The following is a 27,222-nucleotide window of genomic DNA, read 5'->3' on the forward strand; positions in this document are numbered from 1 at the left end:
TATTCCAATTTGTTCGTTTGACGGATGGAACAATGGTGTGGTTACTATTTTCAGTGAAAGAGTAAGGCTAAGTTTGCATGAACAATTACGTCAAATTGTCTCACGTGTGCATTTTTTCTATGCGTGCGCGTATTTACAAAACAAAATTAGATCATTCATTTCAATAGAAAGTTTAAATGATACAAGCTACAATTGCAGAGGCATGAATCAAACACCACAGAATATTTCAAATGTAATACTATTGTAGAACGTTAAAATGAAACAAACATACTTTCAGTGAGATTCATTAAACAAATAGTTATGCCCAAAAACATAATAATAGTCTTACTCGCATATTCCCATTAATGTATCATCGGCATTTAATGTAAATGTAATTCAGTAGACAAAAATACGTGCTATTCAGCAAAAAGGAAGATTAAAAAAAAAATACTTTTATCAGTTTATGCGCGAGTTATGAATATATTATTAATGCACAAACCGGTATGTCGTAAATAGCTCAAACAATTGCATGTTATAAAATGCAAACTAAACATGTGATATGTTCATTATAAAATAAAAAATAAATTCAGAAGGTTCCATTTGGTGTTTAACTAAACGCTGGTTTCGCAATATTTTTTTTCACCAATGGTTGTCTAGGACTTTCACACATACGAAAATTATGCTTTCTGATTGGAAATCGTATCCAGTAATTTCTCAGAAAGTGTGTCACGAAGCCGCCTTTCCAAAATAAAAAACAACAACATCGCGGCAAAAGGGACAACGACGAATATAAGAAGGGCGATAATACATACACATTAATTTTTACAGATATGGATTATCTCCCGTGTTCCTAAAAAATAAATGCATTCAAGTATTTGTTCTTGAAGAAATTTTGCAGTAATAAATTAAATACTTTTGTATTTTTACAGATTTTTACAAGAAAACACACACACACACACACGCAACAACCCCCCCCCCCCCCCACCCCGAAAAAAATAAAATCACCCGAGTTTTCAATATCAAAATTTAGCATCCCACAGTTAAACTTCGGACACACGATAAATGACTATGTTGTTTTCGTCCCAGCACAATAATGCACAATCCCTAGTTAATCCCTAATTTATTTAACGATTTTGTAAGAAAAAATGAATCTCTTTGGAGTTTTGATTAGCTTCTTTACAGAAATATTCGTTCGCATTTTAGCAAATAGGCCAAATATATATAGGGAAGTTCGGAATCATTTCAATTTTAACGGTCCCATAGCTCAAGTAAGATTCTTCATAAATTGTCATTTCAAGAGAAAAGAATTCGTTCGAATTTACATATTTGTTTCTCATATTATTATTATTTAAAGTATTTATGTGTTTCATGGTCAGTAATCGGTGGTGACTTTGTACTTCAATCATTGAAATTCTGGCAAATTTAAGTATTACAGTTTAAAATATAATGGACATTTTAAATAGTAAAGTTAAGGTTGTAAATGTAAAGATATATAAAATAATATATGAAAAAGCGTTATTAAAAAATATGTTTCACTTGTCCGTATATTCTCTGATGATCGTCCGAAGTATACCGTCTTTAATTGTGTTTACCGGTAATTTCAGTGTTGTTTCTCGTTGTGTAAGTAAAACATATATTAATAATTACCGTTTAATTTAAATAAAAGATTTTTTAAATGCATTATTTAAGTAGAAATGGCGTGGCAGAGGCCGACGCGTATCCCCACGCCGCATGTTTGACCGAGGGGGCGCCCCAGGGTTGGTAATGGGGCCATGCATAGTTGAGATTGACCGTATTGTCATAAGAGATGTTCAGTGTCAATTGGAAAAAAACCAGTTTAGAAATGAAGAAGTTAATGTAAAATAACATAAAACAAGAGATGTGTTTGTCAGAAACACAATGCCTCCTACTGCTCCGCTTTGATTTATAAAAAAAAATCATTCGGCAGGTTCATCAATTACCTCCCTTTAAAGCTTATTACTCCCATTGGATTTGTTTTTTACCTTTGACCTTGAAGGCTGGCCTTGACCTTGACCTTTCGTCACTCAAAATGTGCAGCTCCATGAAATACACATGCATGCCAAATATCAAATTGCTATCTTCAATATTGCAAAAGTTATCGCCAATGTTAAAAGTACATAACATAAAAAATTGAGTGAAAATCTCTGACCCGGCCCCACCCCAACCCCCATAACTTTTGACCCAAGGTCAGATCAAAATTCAAAATAGTACAGGGTCGCACATGTGCTCATAGCTACCATGTGTGTAAGTTTCAAGGTTCTAGTGCTTATAGTATAGGATGAGATAGAGGCCAGGACGGACGGACAGACGGCGGAGATAACCACAATATCCCCACGCTTTTCAAAAAGCGTGGGGATAATTACAAATGTCATACATATGGGTTGTTATCTTATTATAACCAAAGGGTTCCAAAAATCGTCCATATTTCCCCCAAACTTACGTTTGTGACTTAAAAGAAAAATCCTAACACAAACAGGGGTAGATGACAGAAGTAGAGAGGCGTTCTAGAGAATGTGCATCTTGCAAACATCGTTCCGACTGTTGCGGATCAAAATTGGCGCGCAAGGATGGCTAGAAAATGCCAGGTGAAAATACTTGTAACTGTAAATCAATACTGAGCAATTTGTGATCATTAGGGTTCTCGTACTTTGAACAAAATAGGACAATACATGTGTTCTTGTAACCACGATGGCCCTTACGGTATTCCGTACATTAGCGATGCTACTTACATGTTTATATAACTTAATTTAAGCATGTTGGATAATTAATAAAATAAAACTTAAACTTAATGTACAATTATTAGAAAAGAAAGTTGCCTAGTGAGCGTTAGTCATGCTCATTCGTTCAAATAATTGTGTCTTGTTCTGAGAAAATTGGGCTTAATGCATGTGCGTAAGGTGTCGTCCCAGATTAGACTGTGCAATCCACACAGGCTAATCAGGGACGACACTTTCCGCTTTTATGTTTTTTTTTTTGTTTCAAGGAAGTCCCTCCTTACCGAAAATCAAGTTTAGGCGGAAAGTGTCGTCCCTGATTAGTCTGTGCGGACTGCACAGACTAATCTGGGACGACACTTTAAGCAAATGCATTATGCCCAGTTTTCTCACACCGCGACTCATATATCATCATAATTATAGTTAAATAGTAATAACACTTTAGAAAAATCACTGAAAACTCGTACAACACAAACAGTGCACACAAATAAAATTGGCATTAATAAAATCGTATAATATAGAGAGACGTTCAAGAGTAAATGCATCGTGCAAACATGGTTGTTATTCCGTCACTCACTGTTCAGAATTTTGGCGCACAAAATACAAAATGTGTGTTCAGAAAGTTCCAGGTGAAAACACTAGTTACTAGAAATCAATATTGAGCAATTTGTAATAATTAGTTTGCTCGTATTTGGAGCTTATGGGCCAATACTTGTAGACGAGTATCGCAAGAATAATTACATAAATTAACCTAATGTCTGTAAGAAACACGGTTGTTAAATACTCGTCAAAGAGGCCTATCTTGCAATATCAGTCCTGGGCGCTCTCGATTCTCTTTTAATGTTTCAACGCAAATCAATGCCATGTGCACTACACGTAATGTTTTAAAAGCGTCATATACAAGTTTTTAAACGTGCTTTGAAATTTTCGTCGCCTCGGTAAATTTTCTTTTTACCTGTAACCAGACGCATGGCCACTAACAAATCTAGATTATATTAAATATCGTTTAATCATTTTGATTGATTATTCCAATCTGAATAAAATATAATTTCAAATTTAATATATAATTATTTGAACAGGAGCAATATGATGTAACGTGTTTGATGTTTCTTCCAAAAAGCGGAGACATACGGCATAAAGTATGTCTGTGGTCAATCTTTTTAAGCCAACGTTTTTAATTTTACTTCTATTTAAAAAAGAGTGACATTTCATCAATATTATATTCATTGTTTTTTTTATTGATACGTCGATTCAATCCGTCAATTTTAGACAAACAGAAAACAATAAATAACACATTGTCCAAACAAACGGTTTAACCGTCAAAAGCGCGCGCCACTCTTATCGTTATCGGTCAACCCGATCGATAGAACAGCCAAAACACTGAGGCGTTTTCATACATGCGGCACTTTGTAGTAGCTCTTAAAGCGTGTGGATAACGGTTGAAGTGTACAGGTGAAAATGTGATTCAAATTTGTGTTTTGGGATGTTTTTAGAATGCCGCTCGGTTGTCGGAATATAGAACCAAGTCGTTTAGGGGCGCACGAGGTTCCAGTGGATGGGGAAAGCGATCGGAGAACCGTGCTGTATACGGTAGCGAATAACGCTATCGTGGGAACGCTTCTGCAACTGGCCAGTTTGGTTAGACATGCAGACGATCTCTTCTGTGACATCGCGGACGAGTGTCAAAAGGTTTTAGATCGAACCGACTCGATATCGAAACGAATCCAGGGTGTAGACGCCACGATTTCGAAGCTAGACGCTAAGCAGGCAATTATACGTAAGTAGACTTTCGCAGCGTTTTGAATGCGCTGTTTACTTTTTAATGCGGTGTACATGTCCGTTTCAGAGGAGGATCAATACCTGAGCCGATCAAGTGTAAATTTGAACTTTATGTTTTAAGAGGTCAGTAGTAAAATGACACTATTAATAAAGTGCTCAGTGACCCCATTCAATAGTTGTAATGTATATTTATGAATAATCTCAGATACAGGCTTGTTAAATATTTGTTCGCGCAAATAGTTGTTTCATCCATAGTCTCATTTATAAGACGCGCAAAGAATTTAGAGATACTTTTTATATGGGCTAAATTCTTTGGAACCAAATATAACCAATATAAAAATTATATCTGTTTTAATATTTGAAAGCGTCAACAAGTTGGACTATTTCATACCAATGACCAAACATCAAATTCACATAGAAAAAAAAATATCACAAGTTAGCTGAAATTGAAGGCATGGTTATCAAAAAAGTTGATTAGCAATCTTTACCTAATTATATAATCTACTGTACATCACACAGGTAATTCATGTGAAATATATATGCTTAGATATCAAATCATATCAGTACTTGCTTATTACAATAGTCAGTTCAAAGTACCTTGACTGGCTTGAGATAATAATTGTGTAAAAACAATCATCCATAATTGTGTGAGTTTACTTAAAATAATGTATGGTTATAAATTTATAATGTATTGAAAGAAAGGTCCATTGCTCATGACTCATGTGCACGGCCATTTAACTTTGCCCAAAATCCTGATGAATATTAATTACCCATGTCTGATCAGATTTCTGAAATACTAAACATTTTGGACTTGTTGTACATTTGACTTTTATTTGTAACTTAAGTCTTTCAGCTTTGGAAATATTAATCAATGATTTTGTATTGTTATGCTGTCAGCAAGTGTCTCATTTTGACAGTTTTATGACTGGTCTGTCACTGCAGTTTAAAGTCTTCTGGAAATCCCAAGTGCAATAAAAACTGACTACTGGTGTAGACTGACAGTTGCTGCCACCTTGATTTGATTATCTGTTGTCCACTGGACATGACAGGCTGGTTATGTCACTGGCTTTCATCTTTTGTGATAAATGTAATTAAAGGTTCTATTGAAATCCCTTGTCCACTGAAGACACTGGTCAAATAAACAGGTGCGATGCCTTACATAATACACTACCTGGATTCATGGGTAGAATGTACCTGAAATCTTGTATTTGCTATGGAAACATGATGCAACTGTTTGACCATCAACATTTGGTTTGTCCCATGGCCCCTCAAGGCTTACATCATCTAGATCAGGACTTACCCTGAAGATCAAAAGACTACTAACCATTCAGGAAGATAATTGTTATGGTATTATATTCAGTACATAAAGAATGGGGATGAAAAAGTACTTTAATATCTGATAAAGAAATGTTTCACCAGATACAACATTAACACAACAGACCCTTAATTTGAGTTACCTGTTTATTCTAGAAGGGGAGCTTTGATTTTATTATTAAATTATTTATTTATTTATTAATACCGTTGTAAAAATGTCTATATACAGCCCTTCATCCTGGATATTATTTTTGTTGTTTATATTTACAAGTTCAATCTAGCACGAAGTTTTAGTACATTCATTTTCATTCACTGTTTTCTGACCCAATGATTTTATCCCCACATGCATCCCAGTAAAGCTTGATCTCTTGATAGGTATTTGGTGTATAACATTATTAATGAACCTATTAAATGCAAACAAGATGAGATTGCCATGATGGCCTTGTGAGCTCAGGTGTCAAATTTAATTTATTTTTATGTTCACTCTGACTAAAACATTTATTCAAGTTCAAAGACACATATGCAATGTCAGAACTTAACATTTAGGTTAATATACGAAAGTCAATTGACTCTAATCCCTTGAAAAATGTTTTGTGCGGAAATTAAGTATTGCTTTAATTGAGTCATTAAGTATACTATTATCGTTATTATGGAAGTATTCTTTGATTGTCACTTTAACAGTTGCCCTTGATAAGTGCTTCTCATTGAACAGTTGGGTATGAAGGTAAAGTTTCATGATAATTGAATTTAGTTTATTGATATGAATATTTTCTTTTTTTCCCCACTTTGTCAAAGCTATGACCGAGTGTCCGACAGACTGATAAGTGGATTAGGTCTTTAAATTTTTATGAAGTTTAAACATTCTATTAGTCAATTTATTGAAGAAGAATGTATTATGGTAATTTGATAGTTATAATAATTTTTAATACTGAATTCATTTTAGAACAGTAACTGTCTTCTTGAATATTGAACAATTTACATACTGAAACTACTAAGGCCAAAAAAAAAAATAGTCTTGGTTCAGGGAACCCGACCGACCCTATTTTTTGCCCCCGACCCTAACGATTTTTTGGTCCATGGAAAAAAATCTGATGGCGAAAATGCTAAAATCTCGTAAAATTTCATTAAAAACAGCCACCATTTAAACCTGGATTGGTTTTCTATATTTTTCTCTTTGTTTCAATGAAAGTGTTCGCAATTTGAACAGTGAACAAAAACCGGTCTGCACCTGTATACGAGACATTGCTTGACCTTATTGTTATTGAAGTGCGCATGCTAGCTGGCCAATCAACATTGAGCTCGCTTACACATGAAATAACGTTGTTGAATGAAATGTAAAAATGGGTGGAGCTATGGAGTAATATTCGGTAATTCATGCGCAGACACTGTGCACTTTGAATACACAGTTAAAATTGTCGTCTGCAAACAAAATAGCGGCCGGTCGCAAATGTCGTATTATTAAAGATTAAAAATGAAAAGAAGCGTGACAATAATTTAATTATTTCCAAGCTGTCTATTGATCTGAATTTAAAAGTGATAATTAAATAATTAGTTCTATGTCGATGATGTTACAACTTTCTGTCAATTTCCGATCAAATGAAAAGATGATAATTAATTAATTTGTTTGTTTTACTCGCACACTATGCTAACTGACAGCAGCGTATTTTAATCAAATGAAAATGTGAAAAACACGCGCGGTTTAATTGTAATTAAAGTTTCGTATTTTTAACACATAGGAAGAGTCATTCATCTAGTCTACTATAAAAATGGAATTAACCACTTTGTCTCTACAGTCGCTAACATGGCGTCTTTAACCTTAAAGCGTCGTTGGACGAAAAAGAGTCATAAAAAAAAATAATTAAAACACAAAACACTAGAGCATTCCAAGAGTCATGGAAACTTGACAACAATTGGCTTCGCTTTGATAATGAATCAAAATCAATGTACTGTGACGCCCTTAGCCTGTACAAACCAATAGCAACATTCAAATTTATGTACACTGCTCACTTCCTGTGCGATGCGCTCAAACCCATTGCCATTTTATAAAAAAATGTACCAGAAGAAAGACTTGTGCTATTCTGAGGTTACCCTCCTTTTGACAGCCACTATTCAGACTCTTGAGCACCTGTCGGAGACTAGGTCAGGTCTCATGATGAAAAAAATTCTGAAGGTCACACCCCAAACACCAGAGACTGATAAAGATGGCTTGTTCACTTTTGAATATGAAGGTCACACTATTACAGACAGACAAACAAAAAATGGTTGGCTCAAAGAAATTTTGGGCCAGCGCTAGCCCTGAAGAAGTGCATAAAGAGCTAGGAATATTGAATAATATACAACGACTAAATACCACATGTGCAATGTTAATCATTTGGTAAGTGTTTAAACAATCATGGGTGCATTTACTGACCCTTTTTCACCCTGAAATCAGTCGACTGGTAAAAAAAAAAAAAAAAAAAAAAAAAAAGAAAAACCTACCTACCCTCCTACATTTTTCTGGCCATGTTCCCTGAACCAAGACTATTTTTTTATTTGGCCTAACACTTTTTCTGTTGTGGTAAAAAAGGGTATTTTAAAATGTATTAAGATCTTACATGTATTTGTCCTAATTACTAAAACGTTTTTATGTTAAATTGCTTAAAAAGTTGTTTAATGTGCTTGTTTTTTTAAATTTTGTATTGACACAGGTGACTGTCATCTGAAAATAACAATATGTGTCACCTGACAGCTTGACTGTGTCGGATCTTCTTGCAAACCTTTCATCACACTGAGTCTGTTCATGTTTATTTTGAGTGTTTGCATTTCAATGAATTTGAATGAAAGAATTTAAGAATTGAATCACCCGAATGAATTTAAATTGTGAAACTTTAATTTACAGGTTAATTTGACATGACTTAAAATGAAATTGGAATTAATGTTTTTAAAAATTTGAATGCAAAATGAGATATGTAAAGCATTGTGCAAGATTGCAAACAGATAATACAATAAGCTGCTGCTATTTAACCCTTTCCCACTCAGATTAGCAAAGTGAAAATGGCTATGTGCAAACAGCATAAAAACAGAACAGCCTGTGAGTAACTTGCAGTCTGTTCAGGTTTTATGCTGTTTGCTGCTCATCAGTAACTCAGGGTTGGAAATGAATCCTGTAAAACTTAAATTTAGTACGACTCTGGTCTTAAATTGAATGAAATCTTCTAAGGGACATATGACAAATGCTCCATAATACATATCTATGTGGTAAGGGTTAAATGCAGCCGCTAGTGTTATTATATTAAATTGTCACATTGATTATGTAATTCTTTTGGTCTTGGTTTCGACGAACAACCCATCATTTTTTAAGTTTTATTGGTTTACATTCAGTTCTGTGGATGTCCATAATGCTAAGGCTTTCTGGCATACTGCTCCATACTCCCATAAATCGTATTAGCATTGTGATATTGCCATTGAATTTCCATCAATAAATTACATGAAAAATGATATGTAGGAAGCGGATTTCAAAGTCTTTGTGAAGACATTTGTTCAAAGAGTTGAACACTCTTATCAAGGGAGAATCTCGCATTGATTGGTGAAGAGGAACGGAAGGGTTTCTTGTTCATTCGTTTGACATTTTCAATTGAGCTCTTTTGTACCTGCCTTTCAAAAATCTTTGAAACAGTCGATTTTTATATAAATTTATAGAAGCATAATGATGTTTATCTTTTTTGGTTGTTATACAAAGTTATGGCCATTCTATTTTGTCTTCATTCTGATGAAAATAATTCTTCTTAATATGGTTGGAAAAATACGAGTCAACTCAACAGACTTACTTCTTTTCTAGATAAAAATTAATGTGATCAAGTTATATTCATTGACAAATTCACATATTTGAATCCAGCTCAGCGACATTAAAACCCATGATTTAGATGTAAGCAAACAACGTATACAATCTGTTAATGTGTAATTTATTGTTATGATTCATTTCAAAATTTGCAATTTTTCCTGAATGTCAGCTCAAGTGTTTGAATTTGCATAACATACGTGGTTATAAGCATTAGCAACTCTGTAAACACCAAAAAAACCACTAACCTTTTTTTTTTAAAGATATACATCATGTTATAACAATAAACTCTTTTTACCTGTCAGTTCATTGCATATTTAAAAAAAAAATTGGGCTGAATTACTCCCCCTAGCTTAAAATAGATATTGTTCCCCCATATTGAAAAGTAATTCTATGATTTTTTTTTTAATTTGTGTTATTTTCAGAAAAAGAAGTATTTGAATTCTGTGAACATGATCTCCGGAAAATATATTTGTTTTGAGCAATGGAATAGGGCAGAATTATTCAGCAGTACATGTAAATTGGCCATAAAAAATCCCTGACCTATAATATTTAAAAAGCAGATGTTTATTGTTATTGTTTATTAAAATGCTTACTTGTCAAAATATTAAGCGCACTGTTTTGGTGGTTTTGGTTGACTGGCCTCTAATTTGTAACCAAATGAGGTTTTCTTTATTGCGAGACATTTGAGAACTAGTCTTCTGTCTGTATTTTATTGCAACATGTTCATCAGTTTTATGGCCTGTTTTATGGTCCTTACAATAGTTGTTTACTTTAATTGCAGCCACTTTATACAAGATTGTTTGAAATTTGAACCAGATTTCATTTAGCTTTTTGAGAGCACCAAATAGTTCTTAACTGGTATGCATGTGTTAAATGAAATAGAATACCGAACTATTTAGTTTTAGCATTCACATTAATAATGGTTGAATACTAGAGCTGCAACGATTCGATCCGATTCATCGAAAATCGATTCGAAATGCTTCGATTCGATTACGATACCAAACCTACCAAATTCGATTCGATTCTTTAACATATATACATATATACATAAATACGTAAAGAACGCTGTATTCTGACTATTGATACGGGAAGGTGAAGGTTTTATGTTTACCTGTAATTACGACCCGCGCGATTGGTTGCTTATTACTTTAGTCATCCAATCAATAAGCGCGTTACGGTCTACTTTCGGAAAAAGCGTCAAAATGGCTAAACAAGTTGTTTCCGACAAATTGAAATTATCAGATGCGCCTAAGTCGCTAAAATCAAAAGTGTGGCAGTATTTTGGGTTGTGTAGCCCTACCGATCAAGCAAAGTGTAAACTGTACTTCACGGATGTGGCGTACGCAAAGTCCGGCTTAACCACTAATCTAATGCAACATGTCAAACAAAAACATAACGTTGATTTAGCAAGACAAAGAGGTCGCACAAGTGCAACTACTGAAGTCGCGAGCCAAGAAAGTAGTTCTATTTCTGTTGGAATTTTGTTAAGTTTATCAGAGAATGTGATTTGTCCTACAGGTAACAGGTGATGCTGTCATGTCACAATGGTAGACATGCTTATTGCGGTTTTGGGTAAAAGTATTATGTGATAGTACTACCATTCAACTGATTCCAGATACGTTCTTATGATTATTTATTTATTTTTTATATTATTGTGTAATTAACACAATCTTCTAGTCAGAAGTTTTTATATTAAAATTCCTAATTTGCTTTTCTTTTTTATGTGTTTTATTGAAATCACATTTGAACAGAAATGTTAATTTTGAGGCATAAGAGTGAATATATGATAAAACTAGGGTTAAAGATGAATCGAATCGAAAAAATCGGTATCGGAGTGTCTGAAATCGAAATCGAATCGAATCGAGCTGTTGGTGAATCGTTGCAGCTCTATTGAATACACACTTTTTAACAAAATTGATATACAATATTTTTGTATTTGAAGGACAATTAATATATAAAAATTTAATCTCAACACCCTTTATAATATCCACATCGTTTTACTTATTATTGAAACATAAATTAAATAAGAAAATCTTTCTTGTAAGTTAGTCCATGAGTATCTTCATTTATTGTGATGTCGTGAGTCATTTAATTTTTTGGCTAAAAATACAAATTTATATATCACCTGAGTTTCAAATTCAGCTGATAAGATTGGCCGTTATCTGTCATTTTTGAGTGCGATGTTTGATTTCTAATGCATTGTCTAAAATGGTTGACAAATGGATGATAAACCTGGTTTTTATCTCTCGCACATAGCTTGGTCAGTATTGACATACCTTTATTTGCGTAATATTTGCGATGTAAAAGAAATGTACATGTTGTAAGTACATGACATTCATTAATCATGTTAAAGTTTGTTCAAGGCAGGAAACGCCTGAACCACAACTTGAAATGAAAAGTGTTATAGTCAATTATCATTAATTAACAATAACACAATATACTCAGGCATTTGATACTGCAATTTGTAATAATAAAAGGAAGCTTTGACAAATACAATTATCATTTATTGCTTATGACATAAGATTGTCACGACAAAAAAAAAGTGGTTAAATTAATTTTCTGCTGTACGCGACATGCTCAAATTGAGCTAATGTGATCATCCTATATCCGGTGTCAGTCCTTGTGTGGCGTGCTTCCTCAACTTTTAGCTGGTTACCACTCTAGAGGCCACAAAAATGACTCACTCAGACCTGCTCACTGACTTGATGAAACGCCATATTATTACTCAATCTTGACACAGATAAACTTAGTCAGAATGTAAATCATGACATTTTCTTAAATAAATTCATATCTGAATCTGAGGTCAAAGGTAACAAGAAATATCTTTAAAAAAGATATACGGCGTAAATAGTTTAATGAATGAGATCAAGTATAGCGAATGTCTTTTTCTGTGCAGTTCTTAGCTGCATCACACGCAGTACGGAATGTTACGGGGAGTTTTCGCGGCTTATTTTACATTATAACATATTGCTGGTCATAAACCTATAGATACAAAACAGAAAACCAAAAGAAGAATGGCAGTGAAATTTAAACATATGAGTCAACCGGCCACACGAGAAGTATCCGTATTTACTGGCGCGTTCTTCGAACAAACCTGTTTTAGTGGTTTGTCGGGCATTGCTATTTGATTCGATTATTAACAGTATCAATTATCATCGTGCTAATGCTTAAAGTGATATTATGGGCATTTTGCACTGTTGAATTGAGCTGAAAAGAATTAACAGGTCAAAATAGTTAGTTAAAATTTGGTTACTAATTAATTATCTGCAACTCACCTTGCTACCAGTTGTTTATAAAAATATATTTTATATTCGATATTCTTACGTGACCCACCCAGTCCTGTAAGCTGAAATGATCCGTAAAACAATTTCGTGTCTTTGTGTCGTATGAACAAATCTGCACTAAAACTAAATTTAGGTTCATCTCGTAAACGCATGATCAGTTGTCAAACGAAAGTACGGTTGATATTCAAATGCATTATTTTTCTCTTTCTGGTATATTGTTTTAGTATGATGATGCTACATTAATTAATATAAGTGTATATGAAGTAGAAACATCAAAAATAATCAACGGTTGCGATAGACACCTATAAACTGTTACATGCTCATAATATCACTTTAGTACATTAGGCAATATGGACGAATAATTATTGTTAAATTTATCAACAATAATATTATCATTGTATTGTTGAAAACACATTAAGAATCTATTATTTACATACCATAATTATATTGCTGAATATCTTCATTTAACATATTTCTGGTCTAAAGAAAATTCCAGGTCACCTAGTTCACGGATAGCGTCTTTATTATATAACGATTATTTTACTGGCCGCCAACTCCGGTGATGACCTGTATATAAACTCTGAATGTCCGCGAATTGACCCGATATACCTCGCGGGTTGAAATGCAATGCTTTAAAGTGAGGCCTCGCTTCCATTGCTCTTTATACTTTTACATGTTAACATGTTGACAGGAATAAGGAAGTAAGTACTAAATATGAGAACATAGCCTTTTAAGTATAAACGCTCTTGCGCTGGTAATACTCTGAAAATAAAAGGTGTACGCACAAACTGTATTGATGTCGAGAATTGAGTGTAAAACTGTTCTATCTATTAAGCCTTTTCATTCGAGATAAAATTGTTTCATACAGTAAAACAGTGTTACAAAGACGCGGATATGTTTCCAATGTTCTGGTGGTAAACTCAAATCAGCCAATGGAATAAATGAAGTGTATTCATTCGTACCTAGCCGCGGGAAATTTTATTGGAATTTTATTGGACACTTACAAAGGTCAGGCTAAGGTGAAAAGCTGGCTTAATACAGCTTACGCCGAAAAAATGTCTATAAAACAGCTTGTCCAGGCTTTTAGTTTTGTATTCAGCATTCGAACTAAGGACAAATTACCACAAATGACTGCCATGAAGAGACTAAGCATCACGTGTATCACCTGTCTCATGAACTCTAAAGATCAAGGTCACAATAAAAGGTCAAAAGTAAAATTTAGCCATAAACAGCTAGTGTTTGTCGTAAGCGCAGTTTGGAGACCAGGGCCTTCAATCTATCAAATCTGCCGCCAAATTTCGGCGGCAGTCCCCCACCTGAAAAGTATACTTTTTTCCCCTTTTGGGGGGAAAAATTCCCCCTAAAAAAAAAAAAAATTTTTTTTTTTTTTAATAGAAAGATGTGTCTCATGATTATTATATCTCAATTCTATTTCAATTCAATCTTTTCAAACATACTAAATTATGAAAAATGCAATGAATATAGTGCAAACATGTACAAATGAAATAATGAGAGAGTAAGTAAAAAAATCCCCCAAAAAGGGAAACGCCGCGAAAATTCCCCCTCCTAAGGGCTGCGGACCCCTTCCCCACAAAGGAGTGTGAGGGCCCTGGAGACTGAAGTGGAGTGTGGGGGCATTCATGATCTTTGGACAAATTCCTTTCTCACTTATGTCTATCCTATTTGCTAAGTCTTCAAGTGTCCTGGAACTCATGTGAGCGCTTTGTTTTAAGAAGTGATTGTTTATTTTGCAACTAGTTTGATTAAGACCATAATAACTATTTTGGTTTTGTTAAATTGATAAATTCTGATTCTTTAGAGCCCATACTGTTTTCATTGATGTTAAAATCTGAGCTTTTTCCTGGCTTTGATCATTTTTTTTAATCATGCCGATTATGTTAATTGCAGAGTTAATTGATCCGTTCATATTAATAGCCTATTGCAGTGGATCTGAAGGCGGCAAACCGGATTTGTACCATGGGCGATATTTGATTCACTTTCAAATATAAGCCAATAAGCTTGACACTAATCACCTGTCTGCAGTGAATGAGAATTAATACAGATCAGAACCTTGCATTTGGAGCAAATGTAATTTTAATTGCAGTTTATCACCCGAAATCAAACTTATCATTCTTCAATCCGTTTAGTAAATCAAATGAACATTAATTGAGTTTTCAAATGTTTAATGTCTGTAGACGATATGTCTGTGGGACAATTAGTTTAGATTGCTGAAAATAAAAGAACTTTGCCACTTGTCTGTTGGGTGCTAAACTGAGTCTGTTGGGAGCCAAACTGGGTGAAATTTTGTAAGTGTTCAGCAAATATTATGTTTGTTCTAAAACTATGCAGACATTACAAAGGTTATTTAAACACAACATTATCATAGCATAATGCTATGCTCAAAACATAATAGAATAGTGTTTAGCTGAACTGTCAAAGACCTTAAACTATGGTCATTTATAAATAATGTATAACTTTCTGTCTCTCTGGCTGCAGATGTCTCAGATATTGGATTATTTTCATGTCGAGATTGCACTCATTAATGAAGAGACTTTTTTATTGCAAAAGTAATCTAATGTATTATTGACATTTTTTACATTTGTCATGGATAAAACATGAAATGCAAAATGTATTAAATTAAGTGCAACTCATTTTGCTTGAAATTTTTAAATAATTGAATATTAATTTTAGCTCCCGGGGAACCAAATCTCACTATTTTGTTTAAATCTCATAATATTCTGGTTGCAATTTTTGATTGCTTACATATCATTTTGAATGCTGCATGTTGAACATATTGTTAACTTAAAAATGATATTAGGATCATAAATTATAAACTGTATATTTTTTATGTTTAACAATTGTTTTTGTTAATGGAATTTAGCTCACAAGGTACCTTTAAACATTTAAAAAAATCTAATGTTTTAAGCCCATGTCCACATACACTGACTGAAGAACCAACCGAAACAGAAATCGATAAATATCTTACCAAAGAGCACACATTTAAAGTGTTCTAATAGTATGCAGATTTGGCAAGTATTTATTGTATAGTTTTTATACATCCTTCAGCATGTGATTCAAAAGTAATAAATCCAGTACATTATAACTTTTTTCCCAACTTAAATTTACAAAAAAACAACAACAATTTCACGGATATATATTTTATCCGCAAGATAGTAAGAAAAAGCCTTGTGCCATTTCAGCCATGGACATGGGCTTTTAATTGAACTGCGATTTAATTATTTTTTTTAGTCCTGCAGTCGGGGCTGCAGAATCTTGGTGCCTTAACCTGATCACACATTGTAATCACAAAGCAGTCTACCTGAGTCAATCCTGACCACCTGGCTGTTTCCAAGGGCCTAAGTCTTGTTAAGGCTTCCAGTATTATCAGGCAAGTGTGAAACAGCCAGGGTCAAATTGACCACTAATGGGCTTGTTTCTATGAGGAGATAATTGGAGATTTTCACCTGGTTGCTGCAATCCTTATTAGACTGCAATTATGGTCATTTTGGTCAGATGACTTAAATAGCTCCCAGTCCTTTATCTGACTAATTCTTTCTGTTGGGCTTATTTTTATATGTTTGATATTTGATAAGTGTATTGTTTATAGTTCCTTGTGGTAAAAAATATACACAGTTCAATGCATTAACCTACATAACTTCTTTACCTGGATGACTGATGTTCATGTTTAATCAATGTGCAAATATTTCAGTACGCATAATAGGATATGTAGTAGCAGTTTGAATGAGTTTGAATTCAACCAAAACCATGTAACCCACTTTGTTTTATTTTCCTGAACCTGAGCAACTTTAACATGCTTTAAAAATTTGAATAAAATGTGAAATTGAAATGCAATTACTCATTGAGGAAAACACATTTGATGCGGCATGTGGAGGATTTCCTCTAAGCAAGATAAAATGTTACTCTAATATCGTGTGACTAAAATTCAATAAAGAGACAGCCAAGTACATGTAGGTTGCTTTTTATGAAATAACAAATACACAATTTTTAAACTAGACATTTCTACAGCTTTTTTACTTTTAATTAATCTTTATAATACTAGCAATTTAAATTCAAAAGAATACACTTTCAATATTTTCATTTGATTTTAATTACTTTAATTGCTTTCCTCAACCAATTTATTTGTCTTGCCCCAAACAAGGAAGTTGTTTTTTGCTAGCAGTCATATTTGGGCACATGCATTACTAACACTACATATAACTCTTCATGACTTTTGTTTTCATGCATGAATTTAACGTTTTCAATTTATTACATTGTCTGCAGGCATACATGTTTTACACGTGAAAAAGTCCAATCCCCAGTGTTTGTCCATGTTCATGACTTGGTGATAAAACCTGTGACAGGTGTCGCTCATTTGATGTGTCCTAAGTGATTCTTAAGGGGATACTTGACACAAGAGTCGGTTACCTGGTTACTGATGCCGAGTTTATCTTGGTGGCGATTTACTGTTGCACACTGACCAATGGGTCTCACTCTATTAATTTACATCATTTATGTAATTGCAGTGAGTGTCATAAAAGCATTGGACATGAAAATTCAATTTCGAACATGTGTTCATGATATAAATACTTAACTGCCTTGAATTACTAGTATTTTAGACATTTTCCCACGCTTCAAATTTATTGTAGTTTAGATTTTACACGTCTTAATAATAGCTCTGTCCTAAAATATTTATTATAACGCAAGGCGCCATTTCTGTTAAAAATTGAAAGTGTCCTTTCAAAATATCTAATTTGCATATCTTTGATCTTTATTATTTGCTCACTTTTGTAAATGAAAATTAAACTTGAATGACATGAATGATTGATGAATAAAAAAAAAATGTTGGCGAAGTTTGTAGGAAAAGCAAATATTTTGTTGTTAAAATTGGTAAACAAAATCATGAATTATATAGGGTTGTTAAGCTGTTTACTTTTATAAAAAAATAATTGAAGTAAAACAACCAAAAATTCAATAGTTTATGTTTGTTTATTATAAGGTTACTAATTGATGCTATTGTAAGCAATACTTCACAGGAACCTTTTTTTTCTGAACTTTCTTGGTAAGAACTTTTGAATTTTATATTGTTGTAGAACAGTCTTTTCCATATGTCAGGTTCTGTGTTAACATTGCGACAGTCCACATCAGCATAAATTGATTAACTCTTTCAGTGCTGGAACCGAATTTTAAAGGCCTTTGAAAACAGTTCGGATCCAGATGAGACACCACAGAATGTGGCATCTCATCTGGATCCAAACTGTTTGCTACTCTGATAGTATTCTTTGAAAAAATCAAAGAAATGCTAATTTAATAAATTCAGCAGACGATATTTTAGCAGACAACAAATTTCCCAGCATGCAAAGGGTTAAGATGCAAACTGTTGCACCTTTTTCAAATGTCCTTAATTTGAATAATTTATAAACTGTCTTATTCATTGCAAGTTTGCTGAAATACGTGGAAAACCTATGCCTGCAGTCAGTGTGTGTGGTGTCACCTCTCTGTAATAATGTCTTTAAGCCTGTGTCTTGCGTCCCATTATTGTGGTGAGGATTACTCAGTGGTCAAGTGAGACTTTATTATGCCCATACATCATTATACATCATATTTACTGTGCATCTTTATTGAGAACGGCCACTGATAGAATATTTATTGTAAGTTCTGGACACTTTTACTGACCATACTGGCCACAGATATGTTGGAAAGTATGCAGTTTATTGTGTTTGTAAAGTATGTCTTGATGGACATTTAACATTTCTCACACGAATAAAATGTCTGATGATAGGGGCCATAACTTGAAAATCAGAATAACACATCAGGGCTTTAGTTTTAGTAAAATAGTTAAACCCTTTTAAGGGTGGATTTATCTTGATTGCATTCAATAAGATATTAACATGAAACTTCATGGCTGTGTTGATATCAATGAGGAGAAGTGCCATGCACATAAACCATAACCCTACACTTTCTTAAATAAGAGTAATTTCCCTTTGGCTTTTTTTTATGATTTAACTTTTTAGGGCTAGGCCTCAGATACGATACATGTAGCAGATTTCAACATGAAACTAAATAGGTGTATTGATAAAATCAGGAGAATTGCTTTGTACATGAACCACAATCCTGCACTTTCTTAAATAATTGTTATTGCCCTTTGTTGTATTTGTATGATGGTACTTTCTCAGATACACTAACAGATTTGAGCATGAAATTTTATAAATTAGATATTGAGGAGAATTGCTATGCATGAAAACTATTACCCTTTACTTATATTTCGTACATTAAAGGATTTGCACCAATCCATAAACACAATTCACTTGGAGGTGGATATCAATTGCTTGTTGACAATTAATACAATAAAAATATGCAGTTCATTTGCTTAAAAACTAAGTTTTGTTTGACTTTAAAAAAAATCTAAATGGCATCTGAATTTTTGTCGATTTGACTTAAATCTATTTGACCGAATCAGAATAGTACTGTTTAAATATAAATGTCGCTGTGACTTTTCCTTCGAATATGGGAGTTAACTTTTTATCTTTGGTAATTAATGCAAAAAAATACCATTTAAAAAAAAACTTTTAACAGGTCAAGGCCAATGCTTGTGTTATTTATGTTAAACTTCTAACATTTTGAGACCAAACAAAGACTTTTTATTTCTTTTTCAACTAGACTAGATCTGCTCCATTTGTTCATAATACACAGTCACGGGCAATTAGCAGCTTTAGGGCTGAATCGTGATTTTAATGCTAGATAATGTTGTAGTGTCACCTCTTTGACTCGAGCTTAGATTTTCGAGTAAGATAAACTGGTAGCCTTCCAGTTGAAATTGACATTGATAGGTGGTAATCAATCTAAAATAAAAAATTCAAGCCAAAACAAAACTACAAAATAAACAATTTGTTGTCTATCCTTTGTCTAATCTCATTTAAATGAATTAGAAATTCACACAGACTTGAGCGCATGACTAGTCTGTGACTTAAAGGCCTTTTTAGAATAGTGTGCTTTAGTAACATGTATTGATTCCTAGAAATAACCATTTGTTGAATATGAATTGAAAATGTTATTTATGAATATATGAGTTTATGATCAGAACTACATGTATTTTATCTAAATAAGAAATGACTTTAATGGTATGTTTCACTACATGGCTTTTCTAACCATATGTTTATCCTTTTACAATCTAAATATTGTCTTGATCCTATTATGGTAGCTTATGACATCCATAAATGTATACAAAACTAAATTGCAGTAGTGGACATTAATAGCCAAAATGACAGAAAAAATCACTCTCATACAAATATAGAGTTATTTGTAAATCTGTATTAATACAGAGTTGCAGATTGTTATTTCATGAGCCGTTGAATGGCTCTTTATTAATCAATTTGTAATGGTGTTGTTAGATTTTCTTGTTCATGCAATAATATGTCACATCATGTTTAAGATTATGCTCTGATTGTGAACAAATCTGATTGGCAAATGTTGTTTCTGTAGAGTGGGATTAGAGGTAACAAACAGGACAAAAGGCGAATTTTGGAGAGTCAGAAGTTACTGGTGGCTGTGTTTGTTTAACCTTGAATGGTCATTCTACTGAGCACCTGTCCTATCACCTGTTGAGACCACTTGAGTTAATTTAAATCTTTTGTTAATGTGAACACTTGTGACTTGGCTTGTACAGTGCCATGACATGTTTTAAAAGTTTTGTAAATAGTTTTGTAATTTCTGAAGAATCAGTAATTGTGTTTGAAGTTTGTTGTATACAAATGTTGTTTTAAGAATTGTTTTGGAGTTTATTTTGTTTGTCAATCCAGTACCCAAATGTTTGTCTTGTTTTTGCTCTTGATTATAGGAACTTTTGTCCTCATAGAAAAGGTACATAAAATCTAGAATTTGAGTGGTCTTTCATTTATTATACCCCCATTACCATTGGTAATGGGGGCTATATAGGAGTCACTTTGTCGGTCGGTCTGTTGGTCGGTCTGTCGGTCTGTCCCGAAATCTTATACGGGCAATAACCATGTTGTTCATTGTTAGATTTTAAAATCATTTGGCACATTTGTTCACCATCATTGGACGGTGTGTCGCGCGAAAGAATTACGTCGATATTTCAAAGGTCAAGGTCACGCTGAGTTCAAATGTCAAAAATAGCCATAAATGAGCTTGTCAGGGCCATAACTTTGTCATTTATTGTGAGATTTTAAAATCATTTGGCACATTGGTTCACCATAATTATACGGTGTGTTGCGCGAAAGAATTTCATAGATATTTCCTAGGTCAAGTTAACACTTTGAGTTCAAAGGTAAAAAATGGCCATACATGAGCTTGTCTGGGCAATAACTATGTCGTTCATTGTGAGATTTTAAAATCATTTGGCACATTTGTTCACCATCATTGGACGGTGTGTGGCACAAAAGAATGTTTACGTTGATATCTCCAAGGTCAAGGTCACACTTTGAGTTCAAAGGTCAAAAATTGCCATAAATGAGCTTGTCTGGGCCATTATAAACTATGTCGTTCATTGTGAGATTTTAAAATCATTTGGCACATTTGTTCACCATCATTGGACGGTGTGTGGCACAAAAGAATGTTTACGTTTATATCTCCAAGGTAAAGGTCACACTTTGAGTTCAAAGGTCAAAAATTGCCATAAATGAGCTTGTCTGGGCCATTATAAACTATGTCGTTCATTGTGAGATTTTAAAATCATTTGGCACATTTGTACACCATCATTGGACTGTGTGGCGCGCGAAAGAATTACGTTGATATCTCCAAGGTCAAGGTCACACTTTGAGTTCAAAGGTCAAATAAGGCCATAAATGAGCTTGTCTGGGCCATGACTATGTCGTTCATTGTGAGATTTTAAAATCATTTGTAACATTTGTTCACCATCACTGGACAGTGTGTTTCGTGAAAGAATTACGTCAATATCTTCAAGGTCAAGGTCACACTTTGAGTTCAAAGGTCAAAAATGGCCATAAATGAGCTTGTCTGGGCCATTACTTTGTCGTTCATAATGTGAGATTTTAAAATAATTTGGCACATTTGTTCATCATAATTGGACGGTGTGTCGTGCGAAAGAATTACGTCGCAGGGCCCTCAATCTATCAAATCTGCGGCCGAAATTCGGCCGCAGTCCCCCACCTGAAAAGTATACTTTTTTTCCCTGTTGGGGGGAAAAATGCCCCCTGAGAATTTTTTATATTTTTTTATATTTTTTTGAATAGAAAGATGTGTCTCATTATTATTACATCTCAATTCTATTTAAATTTAATCTTGTCAAACATACTAAATTATGAAAAAATAAATTAATATAGTGCAAACATGTACAAATGTAATAATGAGAGAGAGTAAGTAAAAAAATCCCCCAAAAAGGGAAGCGCCTCGAAAATTCCCCCTCATGAGGGTAGCAACCTGCTTCCCCTAAAATGGATTGAGGGCCATGTGTCGATATCTCCAAGGTAAGGGTCACACTCTGAGTTCAAAGGTAAAAAATGGCCATAAATAAGCTTGTCCAGGCCATAACTATGTTCAGTTCATTGTGACATTTTAAAATCATTTGTTCACCATGCTTGGACGGTGTGTCGCACAAAAGACTTATTTCGATATCTCCAAGGTCAAGGTCACACTTTGAGTTCAAAGGTCAAAAATGGCCATAAATGATATGTTCATAATAATTCTTAAAAATCACCATGAATTAGATTCTCTTGTTTTGTGAAGACAGCATGCAAAATACGTCACGTCTGTGACAAAGCTCAAGTTTTTTTGGTATTTAATTGGAAAAACTGAGTATAAACTATTCTAAGTATTTAAATGCCCATAAATCAGATAAAAATATATATTTAATTGAAGTCTTCAGCATTTTTAGCTCGACTATTATATATGAAATATATATAGTGGAGCTATCCTACTCACCCCGGCGTTGGTGTTAGCGTTTGCGTTGGCGTTGGTGTTAGCGTTTGCGTTGGCGTTAGCGTGCTAATCTTAAAGTTTGCGTACTACCCCAAATATTTTCAATGTATTGACATATTGCTTTCATATTTTGCATACTTCTTGACCAACATGACCCCAACCTATACACAAGAGCAGACAACTCTATCAAGCATTTTGTAATAATTATGGCCCCTTTTCCACTTAGAATATGCATATTATTGATAAATCTATGTTAAAGTTTGCGTACCACCTCAAATATTTTCAATGTCCCTTGACATAATTGCTTTCATATTTTGCAAACATCTTAACCAACATGACCTCAATCTATAAACAAGAGCAGAAAACTGTATTAAGCATTTTTTAAGAATTATGGCCCTTTTTCCATTATAATATGCATATTACTTTAGTTACATTGCCTTAACTTCTTTATTTATGATCAGATTTTATTAATAATTTGACAAAAAAACAACACTTACCAGAATACCACAATGGATTCCACCCAAACAATACTCCACTCCCCAACCCAGAATCCCTGCCCCCCCTCCCCCTTTTTTTATTTTTGAAAGATCATTAATAAATGACCACACCCCACATTATACCCCCCTCTCAACCCCTCCTAGCCCCCCTCCAATTTTTTTTTCCCTTTTTTTAATTTTGAAAGATCGTCTGTTAAATTATTGAATATGAACAATTTCTCCATGATGGCTTACGTTATACTGTCAAGCCCTCAAATAGTCGAGCGCGCTGTCCTCTGACAGCTCTTGTATAGTTTTGTGGTTGAAGTATGAATCTTACTTGATTCAGTTGTTAAAAATTCTTGCATGTTTTTCTTGGTTACAAACACTGAACCTTTCAAGGGAGCAATGTCAACAAAGAATGGATAAATGCATAATATTGTCTTTAAACAATGGTGATTTTTGTGTGTTAAATTTGGGGCTAAAATTGTTTATTTTGTACATGAATGGATTTTTACTGTCAAAACAAACATTATTTTCTGCAGTACAAAACTAATATTTTGGCCTTATTTTTTCCTAATCGAGAGCTCGATGATTAGTAAAACCTTTTTTAATTGAATATTGAAAACACTTTTATTTTGAATTCTTAAGTATTTTTTTGCAAACAAACAAAAACAAACAACACCTAAATAGTCAAAACAATAACCAACATTCCCAATCCAAATGGCCTTGGCCCCATTTCTCAAAATGGTGGAAAAAAAACGCACGGCTACAATAATAATATTCTTATATATGATATTGCTGATTGTGCCCAAATCTCAGAAAGCCCCCAATTTGATACTGTTCTTGTATCAGGAGATATCTCGTCTATCTGGTGATATCGAGATGGTTGGTTATCAATATTGTTTATTTGTACTTTAACATGTTGATAGCTACATGTATCTGCCTAGATCTGTATCAGATTGTTAGAATTGTTCTTGTGTTACTGCAAATATTATCCTACAATTATTAATGAATATATTCTTTAATTTAGAAATGTATTGGTAAAGTTAAAAGAACTTATAGTTAATTAATTATATTACAATTGTGTGTGTGTTAGGTGAACAGATTCTGTGTCACTTTGTGCATCAATTGAAGTTTTATCCTGAATGAATTCACAATACGACTACATTAATCGTTCTTTATTTAAAAGTAAGTAGAGTTTTGTCATTGGGAATTCCTCAATTGGTGATCCTAACATGTTTTGAAATTATCTATTTTAGTGTGAACTAGTTTAATGGATGTCTTTATCATAGGAATGCAGTATGATTCACTTCAATGGTGTCTATTACAATCAAAGTATTCACACTCGGGTACTGAAACTGAAACATGGGGAAGTTTATTTATAACACCACTTAGTTGTAGGTTATTTTATGAAATAAACGAGCGTGTGCTCGATGAATTGTTAATTTCAAACACTGAAATAACATAGTCTTATTATGTTTTGCTCAATTCAAGGAAGTTTGTGAACAAAGTTCCATAAGCTGTTTTTTTCCCTTTTTTTCCAAACAAAATCATCACGCTTTGTTACGTCACCAGCACAGATAGCAAGTAATCGACTTGTGGGTAAAATCTCTTTTGTTTTAAAATTAAACAATGCATTGAAGTAAATAACACATAAGCTTTTTTTATGCCCCCGGATTGAATGATTGGGGGGGGGGGTATATTGTTTTTAGCCTGTCTGTCATTCTGTCTCCAACTTTAGTAACCTTGGTTAAACTTTTGCAATAATGAATATGTTTTGCAATAATGAAGAAAGGAACTTGATATTTGGCATTCATGTGCTTCTCATGCAGCTGCACATTTTGAGTTGTGAAAGGTCAAGATCATTCTTCAAGGTCGAAGGTCAAATATATGGCTTCAAAGCGGCGTCCAAACTTTAACCTTGGTCATAACTTTTGCAATATTGAAGATAGCAACTTGACATTTGGCATGCATGTGTATCTCATGGAGCTTCACATTTTCAGTGGTGAAAGGTCAAGTTCATCCTTCAAGGTCAAATGTCAAATATATGGCTTCAAAGCGGCGCAATAGGGGGCATTGTGTTTCTGACAAACACATCTCTTGTGTTACAAAGTCCCAGTTTTGCTTTCATTTTTAACCAAAAATAAGTTTTACACGTTTTTTTTGTCCGACACAAGGACTGACAGTTTTAAGAATAATAATTGACCTCAGTAAACTTTTTAGGAAATGTCTGAGGTCTGAAATCTTTTGCATGGGTTGATAATAATTCTGATAAATGTGTATATATGATGCACTTTTTGTATAATACCTGGTTATGTGCATGTTTAGTGTCGTCCCTGATAGCCAGTGCAGTTGGCACAGGCTTATCAGGGATGGCAGTTTCTGTTTAGACTGAATTTTGTTAAGTAGAAACTTCCTTTCAACATAAAATTCCATAGAAGAGGAAAGTATTGTCCCTAATCTTGGATGACACTTTTCGCACAATGCATGAAGCTTGCTTTTCTATATTGTGGCTAATATTTATTTGAAAACTTGAACCACACTCAATCAAGGCCGAAAAAAACAAGGCAATTATAAATACCATGGCTGAAATTGAGCATGCTTGATTACAAACATTCATCAAAGCCCTGGTATTTGATAGACAAAATGTAGGTGTGATCAATATGTAATCTGTGTAAACATTTCAACAATGGATGTTCTTTCTGTCCTCTCTTGAAAATGTTTACATTGATGAATCTGTCCATCTACTTACGTATATTGGACCCTGTCATTGGAAATTGTTTAAAATGTGAATTTCAGATTTTAATTTAGCTTATGATTTGGCCTTGTTGGGTATGGATGACATAGACAATATAGAAATTGTGTATGCGTGGGTTGGATTTTCGTCATGTTTTAACAAATCTTTTTAAACTAATAATTGTTTTTTAATTATGGTGAAATCCTAGTTTGTTTTCAAAAAAGACTGTTGGCACCCCTGTAATTAATGTATAATTTTGTTAAAGATCTGCTATTGGTGAACAGTCATTGAAAAGATATTTTTTGTTAATAGAATACAATGTTCGATCCTTATTGATCACTGCTTAAAAGGTCTGTAAATTGTGTGTTTGCAGACCTGTGATCAAGCTCCCATACAAGAGACAACATAATTACAGGACATCAGTCAGTTACTCCTGGTGTAAAAAATCATTTAAATTCAAACCTGTTTTGAATGATTGTAAAATGAATAGACTCATAAGATTGACGTCACATAGTAAACAAATAGGTGCGTTTCACCAGTAATAAATTGCAATATCTTTTAATGTGATCGGTATCATACAAACGGTTGACATGTTTATTGCATATATATAATCTTTACTCATAATTTACAATATAGCATTTTACAAGTAAGTTTGCAGACTCCAAATGTATTCTCTGAATGAGAACAGTTATTTTTACATTAAATGTCGTAAGATGGAATATTAGATTCAGTATGAATTTACTCAATGTTGATCTTTATTTTTTTAATATAATTATAATACACAGCTAAAGATAAAATAAAAAATAGATTTTTTAGTTTGTAAGTCTATTTTTCTTGGTTGAATATAATCCATACATGCATTGTGAATTTTTTAGCATTGTCAATTTGATAAACAAGTCCCTTTAAAGATCAGAGGTTATGAATTTTCATTTTTTCGTTTAGCTAAATTTTTTAAGATGCACTTTTCTACTCTTTTTTTACTTCATGATGAAGCTTATTGCAGGAGAAGGATAATAAACCAATTTAAAGATTATTGGAAAAAGGCAAACATGTGTGTGGCCAATAAATAATCTCTGATGGTTATTTATGTCCTCTAATTGGACTATTGGGCTATATCATGTTCCCCAGTAGCTTTTAAAAGCATGAGAAAAAGATACAAGTAAATTAATGTTCAGATACTGTTCCCTATTGACTTGATGCC

The 27,222-nt window shown here is 33.5% G+C and overlaps 2 protein-coding genes across 9 annotated transcripts in view; one reads left to right on the forward strand and one right to left on the reverse strand.

Annotated features, from left to right (window-relative positions):
- The window catches only part of LOC127850216 (actin remodeling regulator NHS-like), a 331,736-nt gene that overhangs the window by 254,858 nt on the left and 49,656 nt on the right, over nucleotides 1–27,222 (forward strand). Inside the window, exon 1 of one of the 3 annotated variants that reach the window (XM_052383080.1) lies at nucleotides 4,085–4,491. The exons of the other annotated variants lie outside the window; for them this stretch is intronic. Coding sequence (XP_052239040.1) covers nucleotides 4,209–4,491 — 283 coding nt within the window. The 5' untranslated portion in view covers nucleotides 4,085–4,208. Of the gene's footprint in view, nucleotides 1–4,084; nucleotides 4,492–27,222 lie in introns of those variants that run through there. 3 annotated transcript variants of the gene reach the window in all.
- LOC127850217 (membrane-bound transcription factor site-2 protease-like) overlaps nucleotides 1–27,222 on the reverse strand; it is a 257,498-nt gene that overhangs the window by 154,514 nt on the left and 75,762 nt on the right. The gene's annotated exons all lie outside the window — the stretch shown is intronic.

The sequence above is a fragment of the Dreissena polymorpha genome, chromosome 11 (genome assembly GCF_020536995.1).
Source record: "Dreissena polymorpha isolate Duluth1 chromosome 11, UMN_Dpol_1.0, whole genome shotgun sequence".
Classification (NCBI taxonomy): domain Eukaryota; kingdom Metazoa; phylum Mollusca; class Bivalvia; order Myida; family Dreissenidae; genus Dreissena; species Dreissena polymorpha.